The following is a 22,688-nucleotide window of genomic DNA, read 5'->3' on the forward strand; positions in this document are numbered from 1 at the left end:
CTCCAGAACTTAAATTATCTTCTGATAATGTTTTAGAGCAGGATACTATAGGACACAGCACAAATCTGCTACATAATCTACTGCCCAGCATGTGAAACATGATCCATTTTGAAACAGAGATGGGGGGAGGGCCAGGAAGCGGTTGAGATAAGTCATGTGTGATTTCCCCTAGGGCATATTCAGGTAGGCGCTGGATGGGGATGCCCTCTTGGATCCCTGTTAGTGCCGAAGCAGCAAGTATCCCACCCGCCAACCCCTTTGTTTTTGTACTGTGAAGATTATGGTTTCTTTTTCGTGTGTTGTGCTACAATGTAACATGATATACTTATTGTTATATCATATGTCACAGCGGCATATGGCAGGATCTTGTCCTTTTTCGGCGACGAAGAAGACGACCGATGTGTCACTGGGAGGAACAGCCAACGCATGCCCACCAGGTTAAAGTGTCTGGCACTTGGGTAACACACACCACATTGTTCGCTGAAGGGGTAACAGGGTTTCTACATACTGTATGTGTTTATGTTCATAAGACCACTAAACCTTAGTTAAGCTTCCAGCTGTGGTCTGACTAGTGACTAGTAGGTTTCGAATAAACAGGACAGGCATGCGGGAAGTCACATTTTATTTCATTACTTGCTGATTGAAATGAACATATAGAGATACACAAATTAGAGCTAAATGATGACTACAAGTCTTTGATCACCAGCTGAATTTGACAGAAGAAGACAACTTGCCATAGGCTTTTTTTTAAAGAAGTAAGTGAAATCCTGTCAACTTTGCTCTGCATCCTCCTTTTCATCGTCATCATCTTGTTCTCCTTGTAGCTTTTGTCTTGCAAACTCCTCAATGACCACATCCTCTGCACTGGAATTGAATAAGAGCTCAGATTAGACAGACGTGAACCAAAGAGATTTTTTTAACTAACCAGGTATTAATCTATAGGGAGGTAACTTCCAAAAGGTTTTGCTAGGAGCAAATATCTCTTTTTCACCAATAACTTATTTGCATATTGTCAGAGGACATTCACACGGAGTAAAGTGGCGCTGATTCTACCACGATAACTCAAGGCAGAATAAGCGCTGATAAAAAGCCTCCCATTGATTCCAATGTGTTCTGCGCGGAAAACGAGAGTAATCGTGGCAGAATCAGAGCCACTTTACTCCGTGTGAATGCCCCGTCAGCCTTGCGCAGGCTCCCATATTTTGAGCACATTTCAGTATATGGGTCCATTCACACAGAGTTTTTGGCGAGGAAAAAAATCTGCTTCAGGAATTAGGAAATGGTTTTTTGTAGCGTTTTTTGAGGCTTTTTTAGTTATTGTTTTTTCCTCCAGCAGTGTATGGTCTTTGAAAAAACCGCTAGCGATTTTTACCAATTCCGCACCCAAATCTACGACGTGCATTTTCCACCTCCCATTGACTGCGTTGGTTTTTGACGGCAGAATCCGCCTGAGGGTCGGAGGAAAATGGTGAGGAATTTGGTGTGGAATTTCAGCGCTGAAAAAAAATAGTCCCATTGACTTCAATGGGTTCCTTTTTCTGCTAGCATTGAAGTCAATGGGAGGCTTTTTTTTCAGCTTTGAAATTCCACACCAAATTCCTCACCATTTTCCTCCGTGTGAATGGACCCTGAAGGAAGCTTTTTTTCTGCTAGCGGAAAAATTCCACGTTTGGAAAATTAAAGCGAGCGAAAATTAAGATCTTGCACGATTTTGCCACTGAATTACCCATTCATCTGTGCCTAAAAGGCCTTGGCGGAAAGCTGAAGACCGGAAAATGGATTAACTTGAGACAGAAGTCTTTTTATCATGTGATTGACGTCTTAGTGACTGGATAGATATTGAATTCCAAACAAGGTATGCCTTGAAAGTTTGTCCAAAAAAGTATTGTTTGTGTTTGATCTGGTTATGAGACCCTAAAATCCTGCCATTTACAGTAACACCTGTTATCAGTTTTCAAATCCATTTCCTCACTTGCTGTTACATATTGTATTGCAATATTTCTCTTACCTTGCTGAAGCTGTAGGTGTCCAAGGCACAAGCAGAAGAGAAGCACATAAAGAGTTAATATGCCAGTACACCGTTCAGATTACAGTAAAAATTAATCAAATCCAGAGCGAAAATTTAAAAAATTTAAAGAAGACCTCTTGCCACCATCAAAAAGTCCAGATCTTTACATCAATTAATAATACGTAGGTGTGGTGCCAGTCATTCTGGCACAGTTGGAATTTTTTCTCTAGCTCCCACCTTTCTCAAACCATCAATGCTGGTAGTCTTGGAGCTTGATATGATATTTTGACTCTATACTGTCAGGAGGATGTAGACAAGGTGTGTGACTGTGAGCTTTGATATTGTCTGCCTCTGATTGGAGTTGTGAGTCATGACCCCCTGCTTGACACTGCCCTTCTAACATTACAGACCTTTAATAGCACATCAGGCACCAAAACTAACAGCACTTGTTGCTCAGGGAACAGTGGAGGCTGGAGGAAAACTCCAACTGCGCTGGAATCGGTGAAGTATCAACTATTAGCAGATGCTAAGAACTTAAAAGGGTTGTCCCATGAAAAGCATCCTATCTATACTGCTAGTTTGTATGGATTTAAGACATTTCCTAAATACATTGCTTTATCAAAACTGCTTTGTTTGGCTGCTATCTTAATTTATTCACTTCATTGTTGGCACTGCGTTTCTATGGCCACTGGGCTTATCTGCTCATTTGTAAACAATAGAGGCAAATATAACAAATTATGTGTGGGTAAATGACCATAGCAACAAAGTGAACCAACCACACAAAATATATGAATAAAAATTAACTTTTATTAAGTGCTCCTAAAAAGGTGTACAGGTTTCAAGGTTTGGTCCCCTGACGAAACCTGTCAAGCACAGGTGAAACGCGCGTTGGGTCCCTTTACTGTTGGTATGTATGGAGGCTAATCTTGGATCATCCTATGTGGGCAGTCTCATAGCTATCTGTGGGTTATTACACTGATTATTTGTTGTTTTCATTTACAACACTTTATTATTGGACACCTTCAGTTTTAGCTATGGTTGAGCCCTTTGTACCATGATATTAGTGTTGCCATCCAGTGTACATTCCATGGCTGACAAGTTGGTATTTGTAGCATTGTCTACCCCTATATGATTTTGTTTTATGTTTGTTTATATATTTTGTATGTATATATGTTGCTACACCTTTTTAGGAGCACTTAATAAAAGTTAATTTTTATTCATATATTTTGTGTGGTTGGTTCACTTTGTTGCTATTATCTGCTCATTTCCCAAGTGGGGGGGAGAGGGAGGGGGTGACTGCTGGGTGCAGCTCTGAGCTGTGTATGTCTGACAAGCAACGGAGCTCCTCAGATGGGGGATGTGAGAGCTCTGGGATTACTGTGCTGTCTATCTTCAGCTTTTTCCACTTATCAGCCGGTTTAATTGAATTTGGCTGATAAGGGCTGAGAGAAGGAGTCCGTTACCTCTGTATGTAATGCAAGCTGACTCAAATCCAGCTCTGCTACATCAGTTTCCACATCAGCTTTATACTGTGGTAATGCATTTACAACCAATCCCTCAATACTGACTGCAAACATAGCAGATAGAAGAGCAAGTGAAACCCCACCCTCCAATGTGCCGAGAAATACAGGAAGTGAAGACAGCACAGAGCTCAAAGAGTTATGGGAATACCCCTTTAAATTGGCCAACTCATCGCTGGTGCTCCTGGGGCCTGTGCAGTTCGGAGCACTGAAACCCAGGTAGAAGAACTTCGCCGGTGCGTGGAGTACAGGGCGAGTATAATTTTTTTAATATTTTTATTGTGGCCACAGATAGCTTTACAACAGGGCAATTTAGGACACTAAACTCCCAGGTTATTTTTTAACTAAAGTCCTTAATAGACCTTTCTAGTTTCCATATCTTTCCTAAATTAGGGTGAATTCACACTGAGTAAACGCTAGCTTATTCTGAACTTAAAACACGTTCAGAATAAGCGGCGTCTAAAGCAGCTCCATTCATTTCTATGGGAGCGGGGATACGAGCGCTCCCCATAGAAATGAATGGGCTGCTTCTTTCACTCCGTGCAGTCCCATTGAAGTGAATGGGGAGTGCCGGCGTATACGGCAAGCTCTGCTCATGCCGGAGCGTACACGCCGGCACTCCCCATTCACTTCAATGGGACTGCACGGAGTGAAAGAAGCAGCCCATTCATTTCTATGGGGAGCGCTCGTATCCCCGCTCCCATAGAAATGAATGGAGCTGCTTTAGACGCCGCTTATTCTGAACGTGTTTTACGTTCAGAATAAGCTAGCGTTTACTCAGTGTGAATGCACCCTTACTTTGAAGTGTTAATAACCTAGACTCACCTTCTGATGGTTTTGGGTGCATAAGAATAAGAGGCAGTTCCACCCCAACATCACTGTAGAATAAGAAGTATATGTTAGAATTGTTTACACCTGCGTGTTCAAAAATTGGGTTGCTATTAATATTTGATATAAAAAGTGCAAAAATTGAATTTTTATGGTTAAAAAAAAAGATTCAATAACACAATATTAAAAAGAATGAAGGTGATTGTGGCGTTACCTTGAGGTAAGGTCTCCTAGAATGCTGGAAACGGAAAAAAAATAACGTCAGGGACTTTACATGATAGTAACATCGCAGTGCATTGTTTAGGATCATGTTTGGAAGACCGAGAAGACCGGACCACATTGGGAGGCACGGAGCATCGTGAAAAGGCGAGTATTCCATTTTTGCCTGGACAACCCCTTTAAACTGTTGGCCATCCAGTTTGGCTGACATTAAAGGGATTCTACCATTAAAGCAACTTTTTTTCTAATTACCACGTCGGAATAGCCTTAAGAAAGGCTATTCGTCTCCTACCTTTAGATGTGGTCTCCGTTGTGCCGTTCCTTAGAAATACCGGTACTTACCAGTATGCTAATGAGGCCTCGGCAGCAATGGGGGCGTCCTTCTTCTTCATCTGCCTCCTCCCCTTGTCTTTCGTTTTCTTTCTTCGTCATGTCTGATGCCTGCGCAGTCGGCTCTGACAGTGAGACCCTGTTAGAGCCGACTGCGCATGCCGGCCGGCGGCCATATTTCCAACGCTGCAATTACGCGCATGCGCAGTACGCTGCTCACATCTTTGCTGAACAGAGTGTACTGCACATGCTCAGTAAGGTCCGTACAGTCCTCCGACGCCTGGATGAGCTCACTCGCGCGTCAGAGGGCTGTATGGACCTTACTGAGCATGCACAGTACATTCCGTTCGGCGAAGACGTGAGGAGCATACTGCGTATGCGCGCAATTGCAGCCTTGGAAATATGGCCGCTGGCCGCCATGCGCAGTCGGCTCTAACAGGGTCTTGCTGTCAGAGCCGACTGCGCAGGCGTCAGACATGACAAAGAAAGAAGAGGACAGACAAGGGGAGGAGGCAGATGAAGAAGAAGAACACGCCCATTGCTGCCAAGACCTCATTAGCATACCAGTAAGTATCGGTATTTCTAAAGAACGGCGCGACGGAGGCCACATCTACGGGTAGGAGACAAATAGCCTTTCTTAAGGCTATTCCGACGTGGTAATTAGAAAAAAAAGTTGCTTTAATAGAAGAATCCCTTTAAGCTAATGTACTGTATATAGCCAGCTTAATTGAGTTGTCTAAATGAATTCTGAATTAAAGGGATTTTCTAATAAATAATAATAATTATAGAAAGTGCAGAAGAGTAGCAATGTCAATTATTTTATGATTCCCTGCTCTGCTGTATTCCCTGGAAATCACCATTAATAACATACATGGGCCCCCGTTACAGCATATACAACATTTGCTATATTGCAGAGAGTCTATAAGATTTGTCCTCCTCCCTGGAAGACATGGCATGTCCATACATTACACGCAAACCCACTTTTAAAAAGAACATTATACTACAGGTATTAAATGTTTTTTGATCAGGTGACTTACCCTCCACGGGATGCCATCAAATTTATTTTCACTTTGTAAGACACCAGTAACCCCATCACCTCCCTGTCCATTCCTGGGCGTAATCTGGAAAAAACCCCGAAACCCCCCCAATTATTTTAGGTTTAGAAATAGGTAAAAAATGGCATGCTCGTATTTATTCTGAATATTGAAGTGGGAAAGGAAAAACCTAGCACGGAACAATCACTTTTTCTGTTTCACATCAAACATCAATAAAGTTCTGTGATTTTGCGGATAAGGTTTATATTCACATGGTTGAAGATGCCAGGTTAGTGTCTCCATGTTTCAGTTTGCCATCCAGTGCCAAGCCACGCTTTTCTCTGTTATTTGCCAGGAGTGGGATCACTGCATATGATCGGGAGAATGCTGAATTTGCTGCGACAGTATCACTATAGAGAAAAAAGTACAAAAATTTGTTAATTTTTATTATTTTAAGCTATTGCTATCCGGTGCCATAATACAATGCCAAACAATACTTCTATACAATGTTCACACAATAATGAGCGTCCAAATAATACTACTGTTACCATACAATGCCTAGATACAGTAGCCAAATAATACCACTATACACTGCCATGCATAGATGTAGCAAAGGATAACATGACTTATAACGCATTAACAACACTGTGATGAGTAGAGTGTTAACTCTACTTTTTCAATGGCCTTTTGTCAGGATTCTCATTCCAGCTGCTTTACCTTTAAGGTTACTGTGTCAAAAGAGAGGCTTCTTCAGTTTCAGAAGTTTCCTGGATTGGTCCAATTAACAGCTTAGGAGGCCTATATAAGGCCCCTCCCTCCTGACACAGGTGCCAGCTAATTGTTGTTCTACTCCTAGTTTGGCTTTGCTTCCTGTGTTCACGCTTGCTTCATACTGACCCTTGCCTTATTTTTGGATATTCTATTGCCTTCTGATTCTGCTTGTGATGTGCCGCTCTGATTTTAACCTTCGGATATCGCTTCTGCTGCTGATTTTGCCTCTGATGTCCTCTCCTTGATCTGACGCGTGCCTGTACTGTTCACCTGCTCCAATAGTGGGTTTTGGTTTGGTTTCAGCCCGGTTTGTGATTGATGCAGCCTTCTGTTGGTGACGATTCAGACTCTCAGATTCAGCACAAGTCCATCTGGCTTCGCGGTTGGCTCTGGTGAAGACGTCTGGGGGTCTGTCTTGGCTAGCAGTTTTATCCTGGTTTTAAATCGCTTTCTCTACGGCTCGCTGTTATCAGCCAGCTCCTGCTCTTGCTTTTGTGAGGCTGTGCATCAAAACCATAACACTTTTAGGAAATCAAGTTAAACAGTGGATCTGTGATTGCTGATGACGTACTGACATGATTTTTTTTTTGCACACATGTCTGTTTAGTCTAATGAAGGAGCGATAGCTCTAAAATGCCTCATCATCTTTTTCCTGACTTTGTAATAAAAGAACATTCAACGCTCTGTTTCATCCATTATTTCATTACTGCCCTGTGGATTCTGCGACATCTATCGATATACATAGCATATTTTTGTGAATTAATGTGGAATTTTGTTTACTTACTTCATTTCCTCGCTAAAAACCACCTTTGTGTATTTGTCCAGTGAATACAACACCACGTCTGTCACCTGCTCCACTAGAGAGATAAGGAATAAGGAGGAATGGCATTACTGCATGGAGAAGATTCTGTACAATTAATATAAAATGAAATATTCTTAGAATACAAAAAACCCTGAAATATGGCATGTTTGGTGAATGAACATTTATAAAGAAAGGGGGATAGCTTATAGGCTGTGGTACCTAACACTTACATCCTCTATTATCAGAACCTCCCCCGCTCGTATACAAGACTTCTCCCGAGCTGCACCACTTCTCTGGAATGCTCTACCCCGGACAATCAGATTAACTCCCAATTTCTACAGTTTCAAAGGCAAACTAAAGACGCATCTTTTCAGACAGGCCTATCACAATTTCTAACGTAAACCCTTCCGTACTATAATTAGAATCCCCAAAATTTAACCCTCCTCTGTCCCCGCTCCCACATGATACGATGTCATCTCAGGCTAACTTTATAGGTCCAAGCTCCATCCACATGTTACAGGACACCACTAGTGATGGCTCATAAAGTTTTATGTTTGTGTAATGACAGTCACCTCTATTGCAGAATTGTCTGACCTCTGTATAAGTAATGCCACCCCTGCTACCTCTTGTGTCACCCCCTCTACCTCATAGATTGTAAGCTCTTGCAAGCAGGGCTCTCAGTCCCATTGTGTGAAATGACTTTCTTTGTAATGTATCTTTCTGTCTGTATTTGAACCCTACTAATTGTACAGCGCTGCGGAATATGTTGGCGCTATATAAATAAAATGTATTATTATTAATGTTTGGGAGCACACAAATGAGCTGATGTAGTCTTATCATTGACAGTGTTAGGCCTGGTTCACATCTGCATTCGGTATTCCATTTGGGGACCCCCGAATGGAAGACCGAACGCATTAAAAAGCGGTGAGCAATGAAAGCACATGGACCCCATAGACTATAAAGGGGTCCGTGTGTTTTCTGTGCGGTGTCTGCACAAATCATGCAGAGAGGAAAGTGATTCTTGAACTACTTTTCTCTCCACATGACTCGTGCGGTCACCGCGCGGAAAACACACAAACCCTATTATACTTTACGGGGTCCATGTGCTTTCACTGTTCCCCGCTTTTTAATGCGTTCGGTCTTCCATTCGGGGGTCCCCAAACGGAATACCGAATGCAGATGTGAACCAGGCCTTACATTTTCTTATGCAGGTGAGATTATGAATTGCAGTAAATCCTCATTAAAAAAAAAAATCATTTCACGCTGTCCTTAATTGGCATTGCTGGATTTGGAGAGTCGGGGAGTAATTTTTTCCCTGGCATAGGACAATTGTCATTAGCATCATGGGGTAGGCACTAAATGGGTAAAGCTAATACAGTATAACGTTTATGTAGGTGTATTGTTTAGTCTGGGACCAGTCCTGTAAAGTCATTCCAGATCATGACTGTACTCTACTCTGTTCACTCTATATGAATACCTGTGATCTTGATCTTTTTCACAATTTTATTGGTTGAATTGTTGATTTTCACATTGATTGTGATTGGTTCACCATGATAATACATCTACAGAGATAGAAAAGTAAATGTATAAGGAAACATACAGCTATCCATTAGGTTTCACATACACTGAATATCTATGTCTCTGGGCTATGAGCTTACGTAGTGTTTATTTTTATAGGTTTAGTAGTAGCCGCACCGTGATAGTGTCCCATGGTATAGTAGCCGTATCTGCCACACAATCATGTAATTGTATAAGTTAGAGCAATGTATTATCAGTAATGTCACCAATGTCCCCTCTCCAAGCTATAACAGTACAGAGCTGTCTACAGTCATACAGATATATACTTCTACCATCCCCGCACTTCAGTGGTGTGCGCATCTCAATTGCAAAGGCGCTATTTCAGCCATCTTAACTATTTACATATATTGTATTGTTGGATCCATCCGTGTCTATGCACCATGGTTAGGTCATAGGATACATACTGTGAGTACCGAATAAATCTCTCCTCTTATGTGTCTTCCGCAGTGTGGGATTAAATAAGAATTTGTTTTCTACGTACATAAGGTGGAACCATGAAGAGGAGCAGAAGGCATAAATAATAATGAGAGCCGTCACCTCCTTATCTAATGAGGCCTCCAGATGCAGCGGCTTGTCTGACATCATGAACTGTCGTGTGATCTCGGCACTCGGGGCCGGTCCTTTGGCTTCTTGGGCATACTGGACCTTCCTAATGATAAGACGCGCTGTGTTCCTAAGATGTGGTAGAGAACATGAGATTATTACAATGATAGATCGACAGTAAGTGAGGCGATGCTTCTCCATATTGTAATAAACATCCTGTATATCCATGGAAACAGCATTTATATGACTATAGAACCCTATCCAGGTCTAGGTCTAGAGCCTCTTACTTTTCTTTATTATAAGGATTATTTTAGGGTGACTGGTAACGATCCTTTAGGCCGGGGCCCACGGGACGTAAACACCAGTTCTTAGTTTTATCGTTAAAGCTCACATTTCAGAGCAGCCATAGCTGATGCTGGTGATTTATACAATCTATAGATTTCCTGTGTACCCTTTGTCTGTATTATTATATACTGTCTACCAATAAGTATTCGGACACCCATGTCAATGAAGATATCTACGGTTGTGATGTACGTCGCGCCTTCCACCGTTAAATGGGAAACAGCATTGGCATTAGTTACATGCAAGATGCCACGAAGTGCAGAGTTGTCCGATTTCGAGAAAGGGTTAATTGTGGGGTATCACAGAAATGGTCGATTCTTAAGGGACATAGCAAGCGAACTGAATTACCCAATATTCACAGTGACCTATGTGATTACAAAGTGGGCGATGAACGGTGATTGTCGGAATGTGCCCCGAGTCGGCAGATCCCCGAAACTGGGAGATAGAGAGCGACGAGTGCTGGCCAGAGAAACCGCACCCAACCGATGGCTCCCATACCGATGTCGCTCAATACCATCCGTAAGGAAGCGTCTGCTGGGGTCTACCAACTATTCAATAGGAATAAATGTTGTTTTCTATTCTACCGCAGGGGTCCAAATACTTATTGGTAGTCAGTGTAATTTCGAGCGATGAGATTACAACATCATGATATGTAACCGTTGCAAAGAAAAAATACGTTCTTACTTTTTGTGCGCTTTTTCTTCTGCGTTTTCTCCACAAAAACCCTTCACCTCAAAATCCACTCCACATGGCTGTAAGAAAAGGAGAGACATCAGGGCAAGTATAAGGCGACTGTCACATCACTCAGGTCTGGGAAAAAGGGGACAAACAGCAGTCAGATAGCAACCTTGTGGTGTCCATGTTTTTCAAAAACCCATTCACCTAAGTGACTAAACCCAAATCACAAAACGGGCAGGAATAGGAGCAGTGCCCTCGTGGCCCCGACATGAACCTCTGAATGTTTCGTGGCAGAGATCTCGCTGGTTATCACTCTGACCACACAAGGGCCACCTATAGCCTAATAACAATAGTCACCCATCTCTGTCAATGGAGATAACAAGTGAGATCTCACTGGCAGGCAGGTTTTAATCTTATTTTTTTTTTCTAACACATTTTTTTTAATTTTTTTTTAAAGTGAGAGGTCCTCTTTAATGTAATTTTTGCCATGGTAAGGGCGGACACATTTGTACATTGTTATAATGAACGTGTTTGGACAGAAGTCTATCTATATCCATTTCCGTGCATACCTTCCCATTATCTTCTGGTCCTGGTTGCAGTGTCACAGAACATGGCAAGTTCTTGGCTATCTGAAAATTGTAACATAAAGGAGGCAGAATAAATTTTTTTGTCAAGGCGTAATTCTTAATCCAAACAGTAGCTGAACCTGTCACCAAGTACAAAATACTAAATGTCATCCATTATCTGGTTCGTGCTGTACCGCTGATCAATTTGATGCTTTTCTTTTAGAACCATCCACCTGTTCACTAGATATGACCACTGGAGGGTTAAAGGGATCCTATCATTAAAACTCATTTTTTTCTGCCTAACACGTAGGAATAGCTTTAAGAAAGGTTATTCGTCTCCTACCTTTAGATGTCTTCTCCGCACTGCCATTCGGTATATAATCTGGTTTTCGTCGGTATGCAAATGAGTTCTCTTGCAGCACTGGAGGCGGGCCCCAGCGCTCAAACAGCACTGGGGGTGACCCCAGTGCTAAAAGAGAACTCTCCAGCGCCGCCTCCATCTTCTTCAGGAACGGGTCTTCTTCCGGGGGTTGGCTTCAAACTTCTAGGCCTCAGGCCTAGGGCAAAGTCGACTGCGCATGCCTGCCGGCCACAAGAAAGTGGCCGCTTGCAACGTATTGTAAGCGACCATTTTCTTATGGCCGGCGGGCATGCGCAGTTAGCTGCCTGAGGCCTAGAAGTTTGCAGCCATTGCTGGAAGAAGACACAAAGAAGACCCGTTCCTGAAGAAGATGGAGGCGGCGCTGAAGAGTTCTCTCGCAGCATTGGAAACGCCCCCAGTGCTGTTTGAGCACTGGGGCCCGCCCCCAGTGCTGCAAGAGAACTCATCTGCATACCGACGAAAACCGGATAATATACCGAACAGCGGTGCAGAGAAGACATCTAAAGGTAGGAGATAAATAGCCTTTCTTAAGGCTATTCCGACGTGGTAGGCAGAAAAAAATGAGTTTTAATGATAGGATCCCTTTAAAGCTCTGATCCTCCAAGTGGGCGGTAACCTTATGTTTTTCCATCCCGCCCACATGGAGAATCAGAGCCAGTTTACAATGAATCTTCTAGGGGTTCGTATCTTTAGAATGGGTGGACGGATTTAAAAAAGAAAAACATCAGATTGTTCAGGGGACCGGCGAGAATGTAATAATGCGTGTTATTTCACATTTTGTATTTGGTGAAAGGTCCTTTTTAAGTTACTCACGTTAAAGCTGAAAGGAAAGGCGTTATTTCCCAACTTTGCCTTCAGCTTCTCTTGTAATGGTGTTAGCGGCTTCTTGTCCTCGGGCAATGGGGGGTACACTTGGCAAGACAACACATACAGGTCCTTTCTGAAACTCAAACCAATGAGCTCCATGTCATCACGACCATAACGGAAAGCACAGGTCAATACCACAAAGACTAAAAAAAATACAGACAGATATGAGAAAATTAATAGATACATAGGACATGTACAAGAAAGGAGATCTAGCAAAATACATAGGTTAGGCTACTTTTTTTTGTCATAGGTACAGAAAATGACAAAACAAATATGGTAAAATGGCATTGCTGGATCTATCACACAACATATCCAAAAAGTGCTGGACAGACTCTATTTTTTATGCAGATTGTGAGCCTCATGTAGGGATTTTCAGTATGTCTTTGTAGAATGGGAGGAAATCCACGCAAACACAGGGAGAACATACAAACTCCTTGCAGATGTTGTTCCTGATGGGATTAGAACCCAGGACTCCAGTGCTGCAATGCTAACCACTGAGCCACCGTGTTGCCCTCTGGACAGACTCTATTGACTCTAAAAAGGTTTATTGAGTTCCTTTATGGTGCCCCCCATTTTATTGGACAACATAGCACTATTACCGTCTTAAATTTTACAGAATCTGTGACAGAGGCTCCTCATGCAGATGAGTATATGGCTGTAGGAAGCCAAACTAAAAAGGTATGCCATATTTATGCAGCAAGACAAAGGCTTAATGGCTGTAATAGTTAACATCGTTACTTGAATCCGAACACCAATTTTTGCATTGGTCTGAAAATTTGGGGGAAAGTATGGGTATATTTTATTATATATGATCTACATGAGCACAAGAAAAGTGACAGCTCCAGGACTTCTTAAACTTTTTTTTTGGTTCGGGCCTCACTAGTTAATTTGTCATCATGCTAGGGTCTCACAATTTACTACCTTGCAACACCGAACCAATGCTACTGTCCAGCAAACATAATGTCACTTCACTTTCCTACTTCATCAGATTTATCATCATGATTTGTTCCAGTTTTCTGGAATAAACCACACCTGAATTTTATACCAGCAAGGTACTGGTGGGGAGTTTTGTTTAGGGTTCCCTATTTTAAGAGGAGGCATGCAGGACCTACAGATATTGCATATATGACTTTCCACTGTCATCCCAGAAATCACTCAAAACACTGCTAAACGTATTTGGAAGCCCTTATGAACCTAATAATAGCACTAACAGACCCTTTTTGAAAAATGATTATTATTACTTTTTTTTTGGCTGGAAAATCCCTTTAAGACCTGGGGCTGCTGGAGGTTGTTGTTCTCAGAGGGTCAAAGCAAAGTAGGGACTGTTCAGATGGGGGAAAATGAAGAGGAATTGAGGAGGACTTCAACTTCTGATCGGCCCTTTACTGACTCTTGCACAGTATAAAGCTCCCTTTACTGGCCCCCACATGGTACAACGCACACTTTACTAACCCCACATGGTATAATGCCCTCTTTAATGGCTCCCTCACCAAACTTCTGATGCTGCGCCACCTATTGGATAAACAACATACCCTATTTAAACCTCTAGAGACTGCACTGATAACACCAGTTTGTGAATTAGAGTCCCTGCTTTGTGTCACACTGGCATGACCTGCGCCTCACCAGCCAACCTCACAGTTAGAAACTCACTGATCTAGACCATTCATTTACCTTTCTTGTCCTTTTGATACTCCGGATCAATTAAAATGACCCCATCTGCAAAAAAAATGTGTTGAAAAACGTGTCTTTAGATGGAAACATAATGGATTCTACTTTTCTTAATGCTACAAGAGATGTATGGTAACTGACCAACAGGCTCTACATACTCCACATGGTCCACAAAGTCCCGCTTTGCCAAATATATTGACAACTAGAGGAGGAAGGAAATAGCCAGGTTATCGTATGTTATAGTATTTTGTGTAAAATCAATCTATATCGATATATAGATAATAGATCATCATCATCCATATATCATAGACATATACAGTCCTATGAAAAAGTTTGGGCACCCCTATTAATCTTAATCATTTTTAGTTCTAAATATTTTGGTATTTGCAACAGCCATTTCAGTTTGATATATCTAATAACCGATGGACACAGTAATATTTCAGGATTGAAATGAGGTTTATTGTACTAACAGAAAATGTGCAATATGCATTAAACCAAAATTTGACCGGTGCAAAAGTATGGGCACCTCAACAGAAAAGTGACATTAATATTTAGTAGATCCTCCTTTTGCAAAGATAACAGCCTCTAGTCGCTTCCTGTAGCTTTTAATCAGTTCCTGGATCCTGGATAAAGGTACTTTGGACAAACAATTCAAGTTCAGTTAAGTTAGATGGTCGCCGAGCATGGACAGCCCGCTTCAAATCATCCCACAGATGTTCAATGATATTCAGGTCTGGGGACTGGGATGGCCATTCCAGAACATTGTAATTGTTCCTCTGCATGAATGCCTGAGGATTTGGAGCGGTGTTTTGGATCATTGTCTTGCTGAAATATCCATCCCCGGCGTAACTTCAACTTCGTCACTGATTCTTGAACATTATTCTCAAGAATCTGCTGATACTGAGTGGAATCCATGCGACTCTCAACTTTAACAAGATTCCCGATGCCGGCATTGGCCACACAGCCCCAAAGCATGATGGAACCTCCACCAAATTTTACAGTGGGTAGCATGTGTTTTTCTTGGAATGCTGTTTCTTTTTGGACGCCATGCATAACGCCTTTTTTTATAACCAAACAACTCAATTTTTGTTTCCAAAATGAAGTTGGCTTCTCCAAATGTGCTTTTTCATACCTCAGGCAACTCTATTTGTGGCGTACGTGCAGAAACGGCTTCTTTCTCATCACTCTCCCATACAGCTTCTATTTGTGCAAAGTGCGCTGTATAGTTGACCGATGCACAGTGACACCATCTGCAGCAAGATGATGCTGCAGCTCTTTGGAGGTGGTCTGTGGATTGTCCTTGACTGTTCTCACCATTCTTCTTCTCTGCCTTTCTGATATTTTTCTTGGCCTGCGACTTCTGGGCTTAACAAGAACTGTCCCTGTGGTCTTCCATTTCCTTACTATGTTCCTCACAGTGGAAACTGATGGGTTAAATCTCTGAGACAACTTTTTTTTATCCTTCCCCTGAACAACTATGTTGAACAATCTTTGTTTTCAGATCATTTGAGAGTGGGCTGTCCATGCTCGGCGACCATCAAACTTAACTGAACTTGAATTGTTTTGTAAAGAGGAATGGTCCAAAATACCTTCATCCGGGATCCAGGAACTGATTAAGAGCTACAGGAAGGGACTAGAGGCTGTTATCTTTGCAAATGGAGGATCTACTAAATATTAATGTCACTTTTCTGTTGAGGTGCCCATACTTTTGCACCGGTCAAATTTTGGTTTAATGCATATTGCACATTTTCTGTTAGTACAATAAACCTCATTTCAATCCTGAAATATTACTGTGTCCATCAGTTATTAGATATAACAAACTGAAATGGCTGCTGCAAACACCAAGATATTTAGAACTAAAAATGATTAAGATTAATAGGGGTGCCCAAACTTTTTCATAGGACTGTATGAAAATCAAAAATTAATTTTAACATTATTTTAAAAGACGTTGTTACCTTTCCATCAGGACTGGTTTTCTTGAAAACTCTGCAAATAAATTAAAAACAACAAAAAAGTAAGAGTAAGAACACAGCAGGCCGCTATGGCTATTAGTAAAATAACCCATTTTAGGCTGAGGCACCATATTGCAGAAAAGCTGCTTTTTTTGTTGCAAATTTTTGGTGCAAGTTTTTGAGTCAAAGCCAGAAGTGGATTGAGCAGAAGAGAGAAGTCTAAGAACTGCCTATATCTCCCCTTCTGTTTGTAGCCATTCTTGGATTTGGCCTCAGCCTTAAACTAAAAAATTGCATATAAATGTCTTTTCAATAGGTAGTAGTAACATGATACGGCTAGGAGATAACAGAGTCTAAGATTTTGCAGAGTCTACCCACAATGTTTAGTGTAGCATCTGTGACTTTGAACTTACCTGGAACCTTCTGCCATATTGATTCCGACCTGTGCAAGATAACACAAGATAAATAAATCGGTCTTTAAAAATAAAGGGAAAAGCAAGATTTACAACCCCAAAGCACATATGACTTTAGGATGGTATTAAACACACAGATTTTTCCTAATGATCGGCTTTTGATCCTGTGACGGCCTCAATACACAGGTCAGTGCCGAGCTCATATAGGAGAAGCGATCACTAAATTATTCTCCTGGCGTATACTTTCATCGTAAGCCCGATTCACATCTGCGTTCCGTATTCCGTTTGGGGAATCCGTTTGAGGACGCACTGAATGGAAACCTATACGCATTAAAAAGTGGTTAGCTAAGAAACCACATGGACCTCATAGACTATAATGGGGTGCGTGTGGTTTCCGCACAAAACATGCGGAGAATAAAGTGTGCTTACAGGACTTTTCTCTCCGCAGGATTGATGCGGACACCAAGCAGAAACCACACGGACCGCATTACAGGCTATGGGGTCTGTGTGGTTTCTTAGTTAGCTGTTTTTTAATGTTTATAGGTTTCCGTTTGGGGGGTCCCCAAGTGAACTCCCCGAACGGAATACCGAACGCAGATGTGAACTGGGCCTAAGAGATAGTTGAGAGGTGATTCTCCTTTTGAACAGATCTTCATTGCTCAGCTACCGATTGGCTGTACCAATCTCATGAGGACCAAATGTCAGGAACACTACAGACCTGAATGGGGATCTAATACGAGTTCCCTGGCTGAATGGAGAGGTGAGTACACAGTGTTTGTTTTCTTGTGGTTTCTGCAGGCTTTAAGACAGGATTAGGAACACCCCTTTAAGAGGATTGTACAGGATTAAAAAATCTCGCCTGATGTCTTCCAGAGATGTAGGATGAATCCCCTGGCCCCAATGACAAATTTGTATTGGTGCTCCTGCTTACCTTGTGTTATTTAGAATAGCGGTATATTTTATGTGACAGAGGAAAATCGGGGGCCAACTCAGGGTCCAATAACAACTGTTAGCGTTGCAACCCCTATAGCTGCACCCCCTCTTCCTGAAACATCACCTGTTCATGGGTTGTATCTGATATTGCAGCTCAGCTCCATTGAATTATATAGGACTGATCTGCAATAACACACATAACATATAAACAGTGTGGTGATCTTTCTGCAAAAAAAAAAAAAAGCATCCATTTTTTTTAAACTCTGTACAACCCCTTTAAATTGCAAACGCAGAAATCATCTCTGGATTGGTAAGTTTAGGACATTGCTTTAACCATTTATTTGTAGTTAGGGATAAATATGGTAACTTTTGCAAATATAGGGATAAAAAAATAGGACAGAGATTGTAAAACGGAGCAGACATTGTGATGGCAAGGACTACGCTTGGATGGGAATCGAAAATAGAAAAGAAATAGAGTGTACAGTAGAGGGCGCTGTGATACTGATGTTATCTAACCAAGAACCCCTGAAAAAATCATGAGCAGAGGAATTTAATTGCACTATATTGCCCAAATGGAAGTAAAGAGTAGTAAAGGTAGTGGTCTGATATTGAAACACAGTTACAAGCCCCCATATGCCACCCAGTGCCCTGTCTCATAAACCTAATACGGAATTTTCCCCCCACATACCTACATATCAATCTGCTCAGGTCCTCCTGCTCTATAACATGCTGCCTGTACATTGCAAGGTGTAAGGACCTTTCCTGAGCCAACCATGCCCATCAAGCCCAGATCCGCACCTTGCCCATCACATTAGGTTCACATTAGCGTCAGCCTATCTGTTGTTCGGGTGCTCCAACAGCAGACAACTACAACAGCAGTCACATACGGAGCCTGACAAACCGCATTAACTATAACGGGATAAGTCTTTTAAATTGGCGTGAGTTAGACTGGAATGGCGTCAAACATACGCTAAAGCTACGAGCCGGACATTGCCGCATAGTTCAGTATACCAGAAAAGAAAAAAACAGCGTTGAGCGTCAATAGTGTGATATTGTTACGGTAATAAAGTTGTGATAAGCTCACAATTACTGTAAAAGCATTTCAGGCGTTTTCCATTGGGAATCCAGACTCTTGGAGCAGCTGGGCACTTCCTTTACTTGGTGAGTCTCATGTCGCAGAGATCCAATAATGGGATAAGTCCCACATAAACACCTATATTCCGGCACGTCATACCTAATTTTTTGATATTTATCTCCCCACAAAAACAGAGGAACCAGTGCTGGTCCAGTAAAAATGTATTTATCAAAGCATAACAAACCATCAATTTTATATACCGTATATACTCGAGTATAAGCCGAGCTTTTCAGCACTCAAACCAGCAAAAAAAATATATATATATTTTTTTTTTGGGGGGTGTCTATGACCAGCCGCAATATCAATGTATAGAATCTCCCATAAAATAGTGGGGAAAAAAAAGAAGCTTAAAAATTTTTTTAAAAATAAAAGTTGTAAATCCCTCCTTTCCCTAGAATACATATAAAAGTAGAGAATGTGAAACACAAACACATTAGGTATCCCTGTGTCTGACAGTGCCCGGTCTACTGAATATAGGGGATCTGCAGTGCTCCTGTTCCATCAGGAAGGGGTTAATAGGAGCACTGCAGATCCCCTATATTCAGCCAGACTGAAATCCAAGTGGTGGTGGTGGTGGGGGGAAACCCAGTCCTCAAGCTCAGGGAAGGGGCAGACAGACAACCAAAACACCCCCTCCCCTTCCCCAGCCACTACTGCACCCAAAAACTCCAAGCATTTTAATTTTTGAAATTTTCCAGTAGCTGCTGCATTTCCCCCCCTCGGCTTATACTCGAGTCGATAAGTTTTCCCAGTTTTTGTGGTAAAATTAGGGGCCTCGGCTTATATTCGGGTCGGCTTATACTCGAGTACATACAAAAAGGGCACCGTTTTACCCGAAACGCGTAGTGTTTTATGCATTAATAAAGACATATTTAGTGGACCAGAGCTGGTTCCTCCATTTTTGTGGAATTTATCCCATTATTGGATTGCCGCATTGTTTTCTGACGTGGAAATATATGCCTGTTCCTACCTGGCTTAGATTTCCATTCTGGCACTGGGATGTTCAACAGATTTAGGAAGAGGCCACCAGTCTTAATAAATTTGCCCCTAAAAGGCCCTTGGATCAGCTATCATTACATGTCCTTGTACAGGTTTTCATCAGGTCTTCTAAGCGAGCACAGATCAGCTTGTTTTATTACAGATCAGTGATCGTTCCGATCACAGATCGGCCCTTGTAGCAGGAATGAGGAGGAAGGAATAGATTACGCCTTCATTGCAATAAGTACAGTAGCTTGCCCTAAGGCATTATAAAGACTTGCTAGTATTAAGTAATGATTCAGACCGGGGTTCACCGCTATTTATGGCCCACCGATGGTCTCTACAGGATCATGCCGGTTAAAACAAGAGCCACCGATCACTTTTACTTTTAAGAATTATGGTGGTTTACCTATAGGTTCTTATTCCTCACCAAAGTTAGAGGACAAATGATACGATAACAGGAAGAGGATGATATGGCCGACATGTGATGACAAGTACAGTACAGGAATTGTGGTGAATGGGGAAGAAAGGTAAATTGTGGCATGAATCATAGCAGTGGGCTGTATGTTGTGTTTGTACCATGTCTGTAGGAGTTGTGTATGAGTGATTGCCTTAGATATGGATGACTATGTATGATTAGTATGTGTGCGGAGGAGTTTGTGGGAGTGTTGTTGAGTATGATGGGGACAGTCATGGGAAAAATGAGGCAGTTGGTATCCTTGGACCATCAGGACATCCGGGACGGAGCTGACTTACCAATAAAACCTCATTTCACTTTTCTTTTACAAAACATCTATATTGCATTCTGTGCATGTGCATCAACCCATCAGGATCAAGCATGTTAATACCCAACATTCCCCAATATTTTGTAAGAACATGCCAATGACCCTGGAACGTTGGTACATCCGAAACATGCCATGTATGAAAGGGTAAAAACTATAAATATTCGAAAGGAAGAGCGGGAAAAATCCTAAAAAACCCAAAGGAAGACTTGTCCTCCATCTATTGAAAGGCTTATCCTAAAGTGCAAATGCATACATCCTCATATCTGAAATAGTTCAGTCATTTAGATAAAAAATCCCATATAAAAGATATTTTCTAGAAATAAATTAATGAAAGTTATTGAAATAAAAACATGAGACAGGAAGCCCACTTAACGGAAACGGAAATGCATAAAACCACATTCAGTAAAGCTGCTGTAGACAAAGTAAGACAGAGGTTTGTAATACTAAATAAGGAAATGTGAGATATCTATATAGTCCACAGTTATGGTTACTAGTAGGGTCGAGCGATCGGGATCGGAAAAGATTGGATTCCGATCGGCGATCAAATAAATTTCACGATCGCGATCGGAATTCTGATCTCGATCTTTTCCGGTGGGATCGAGGTCTGAGGTTGTCTCAAGATCGGCTCAACCCTATTCATGTATATATCATGAATAGGGTTGAGCGATCGGGATCGGAAAAGATTGGATTCCGATCGGCGATCAAGCAAATTTCATGATCGCGATTGGGATTGGCTGGAAAATGATTGGAAATCGGATTTTAAAATCGATCCTGAAATCTCAAGATCGGGTCAACCCCAGTTAGTAGCTATATAGTCCACAGTTATGATTACTAGTAGGGTCGAGCAATCGGGATCGGAAAATATCAGATTCCGATCAGCGATCATGTAAATTTCACGATCACGATTAGAATTCCAATCCCGATCTTTTCCGGCAGGATCAAGGTCTGAGGTTATCTCAAGATTGGCTCAACCCTATTCATGTATATATCATGAATAGGGTTGAGGGATCGGGAAAGATTGGATCCCGATTGGCGATCAAGCAAATTTCATGATCGGGATCGACTGGAAAATGATTGGAAATCGGATTTTAAAATCGATCCTGAAATCTCAAGATCAGCTCAACCCTAGTCACTAGCAATACAGTCCATAGTTATGGTTACTACTCATAACACACCGGCATCGGAGAATCACCGCTATTCCTTCTATATAGGATACATATACAAACCTATGCCATGTATACCCCAAACTCATATCAATGTACTAAATATATTTCTACTACTTACTAATAGACAACAATAAAATATACGCTTGTTACCTGAAACTGGGTTGGTAGTGTGTTTGGTGTTTTCCAAGATATAATCAGCGACTTACATCCAACCTCTCTTCCCTTTATATACTTTTGATCCGCAATCTCTGTGAATGGGAGGGGTGTCCTGAATCCTATTAGCTGACGAATCCTATGAAGTGGTAGTAACGTAACTTATAAATAAATATCTGAAGAAGCTTAAGCTTCAGGGGATTACAGGATGAGGGGGGGGAGAAACACGTCTTAACCTTTAGGTCTAAAGGTGAACCTATTGACATCGACCATCAAGAATTATATGGTCACATAGGCAATGTTGTAGAGAGTAGCACGTGTGGAAAAATACTCCAACCATCTGCATCGCTTGCCATATGAAGGCTGAGGCTTATTAAGTGTGGCTCGGCTGTTTTAGCTGAAGTCAAGTGTACAGTACTATAGTAAATGTGTTACAAGACTTCAAGGGGTATATCCACAATAACAATACTATTTCATGAAGTACTTTGCAAAATACAGTTGTCCCAGACGGAAAGTAATTTGCCAAATTGTATATAATATAATTAATTAAAGGGAGTCTAGAATTGGGGAAACATGTTTTTAACTGAAGCCAAGTTGGTGAAGTTGCCAGTCACATGATTCATAGAAAGGCTAAAATTGTAATAGAGTTATGGAGGGATTTGGATCTTGGAGGTGAGGGCATATAGCGGTTACAAGTCACAGTTACAATACAGTCAGTTTACTTACACGGTTGCTCACATTTTGGAAACAGTTGAATGATTGGAAAATCCCTTGAATGCTTTTATCGCAACCTGTATGAATCATATTCTCATATTATCCTATTATATACTAACCTAAGGTCTAACATATATAGTTCGTAGAAGTTGTATACACTCATTGGAAAAAAAATATTGCACCAAAAAAGAGTTGTTGGAATCAGATGAAGCTTTCTATGTGTGAATGTAATGATATATGTAAGTGATTCTAATATTAGAGAGAAAGGCGAAGATTATTGGGAAAACTGTACAGTTGAAAGGAGGGTCTAGGATCCTGTTGGG

The 22,688-nt window shown here is 41.5% G+C and overlaps 1 protein-coding gene across 1 annotated transcript; it reads right to left on the reverse strand.

Moving 5' to 3' along the window:
- Positions 1-605: 605 nt before the first annotated feature.
- Positions 606-21,693, reverse strand: ARR3 (arrestin 3). Its single transcript, XM_075259850.1, has 16 exons — positions 21,649-21,693; positions 16,502-16,530; positions 16,092-16,122; positions 14,278-14,338; positions 14,140-14,184; positions 12,415-12,611; positions 11,223-11,282; positions 10,660-10,727; positions 9,628-9,763; positions 8,990-9,074; positions 7,495-7,567; positions 6,212-6,349; positions 5,943-6,026; positions 4,571-4,594; positions 4,344-4,406; positions 606-864 (listed from the first exon to the last, which is right to left on the reverse strand). The coding sequence occupies exons 2-16, from the start codon at positions 16,516-16,518 to the stop codon at positions 771-773; spliced, it is 1,176 nt and encodes a 391-aa protein (XP_075115951.1). The 5' UTR covers positions 16,519-16,530; positions 21,649-21,693; the 3' UTR covers positions 606-770.
- Between the last annotated feature and the right edge of the window lie 995 nt (positions 21,694-22,688).

Source organism: Leptodactylus fuscus, chromosome 11 (assembly GCF_031893055.1).
Source record: "Leptodactylus fuscus isolate aLepFus1 chromosome 11, aLepFus1.hap2, whole genome shotgun sequence".
NCBI classification, from domain to species: domain Eukaryota; kingdom Metazoa; phylum Chordata; class Amphibia; order Anura; family Leptodactylidae; genus Leptodactylus; species Leptodactylus fuscus.

What these genes read in the sequence shown, in the direction of transcription:
- ARR3 (XM_075259850.1), bottom strand. An exon ending in AAACCAGTCCTGATGGAAAG is followed by an intron (nt 14,339 to 16,091) that starts GTAACAACGTCT and finishes TTCCTCCTCTAG; the next exon opens with TTGTCAATATATTTGGCAAA. An exon ending in GGAGTATGTAGAGCCTGTTG is followed by an intron (nt 14,185 to 14,277) that starts GTCAGTTACCAT and finishes TTTTTTTTGCAG; the next exon opens with ATGGGGTCATTTTAATTGAT.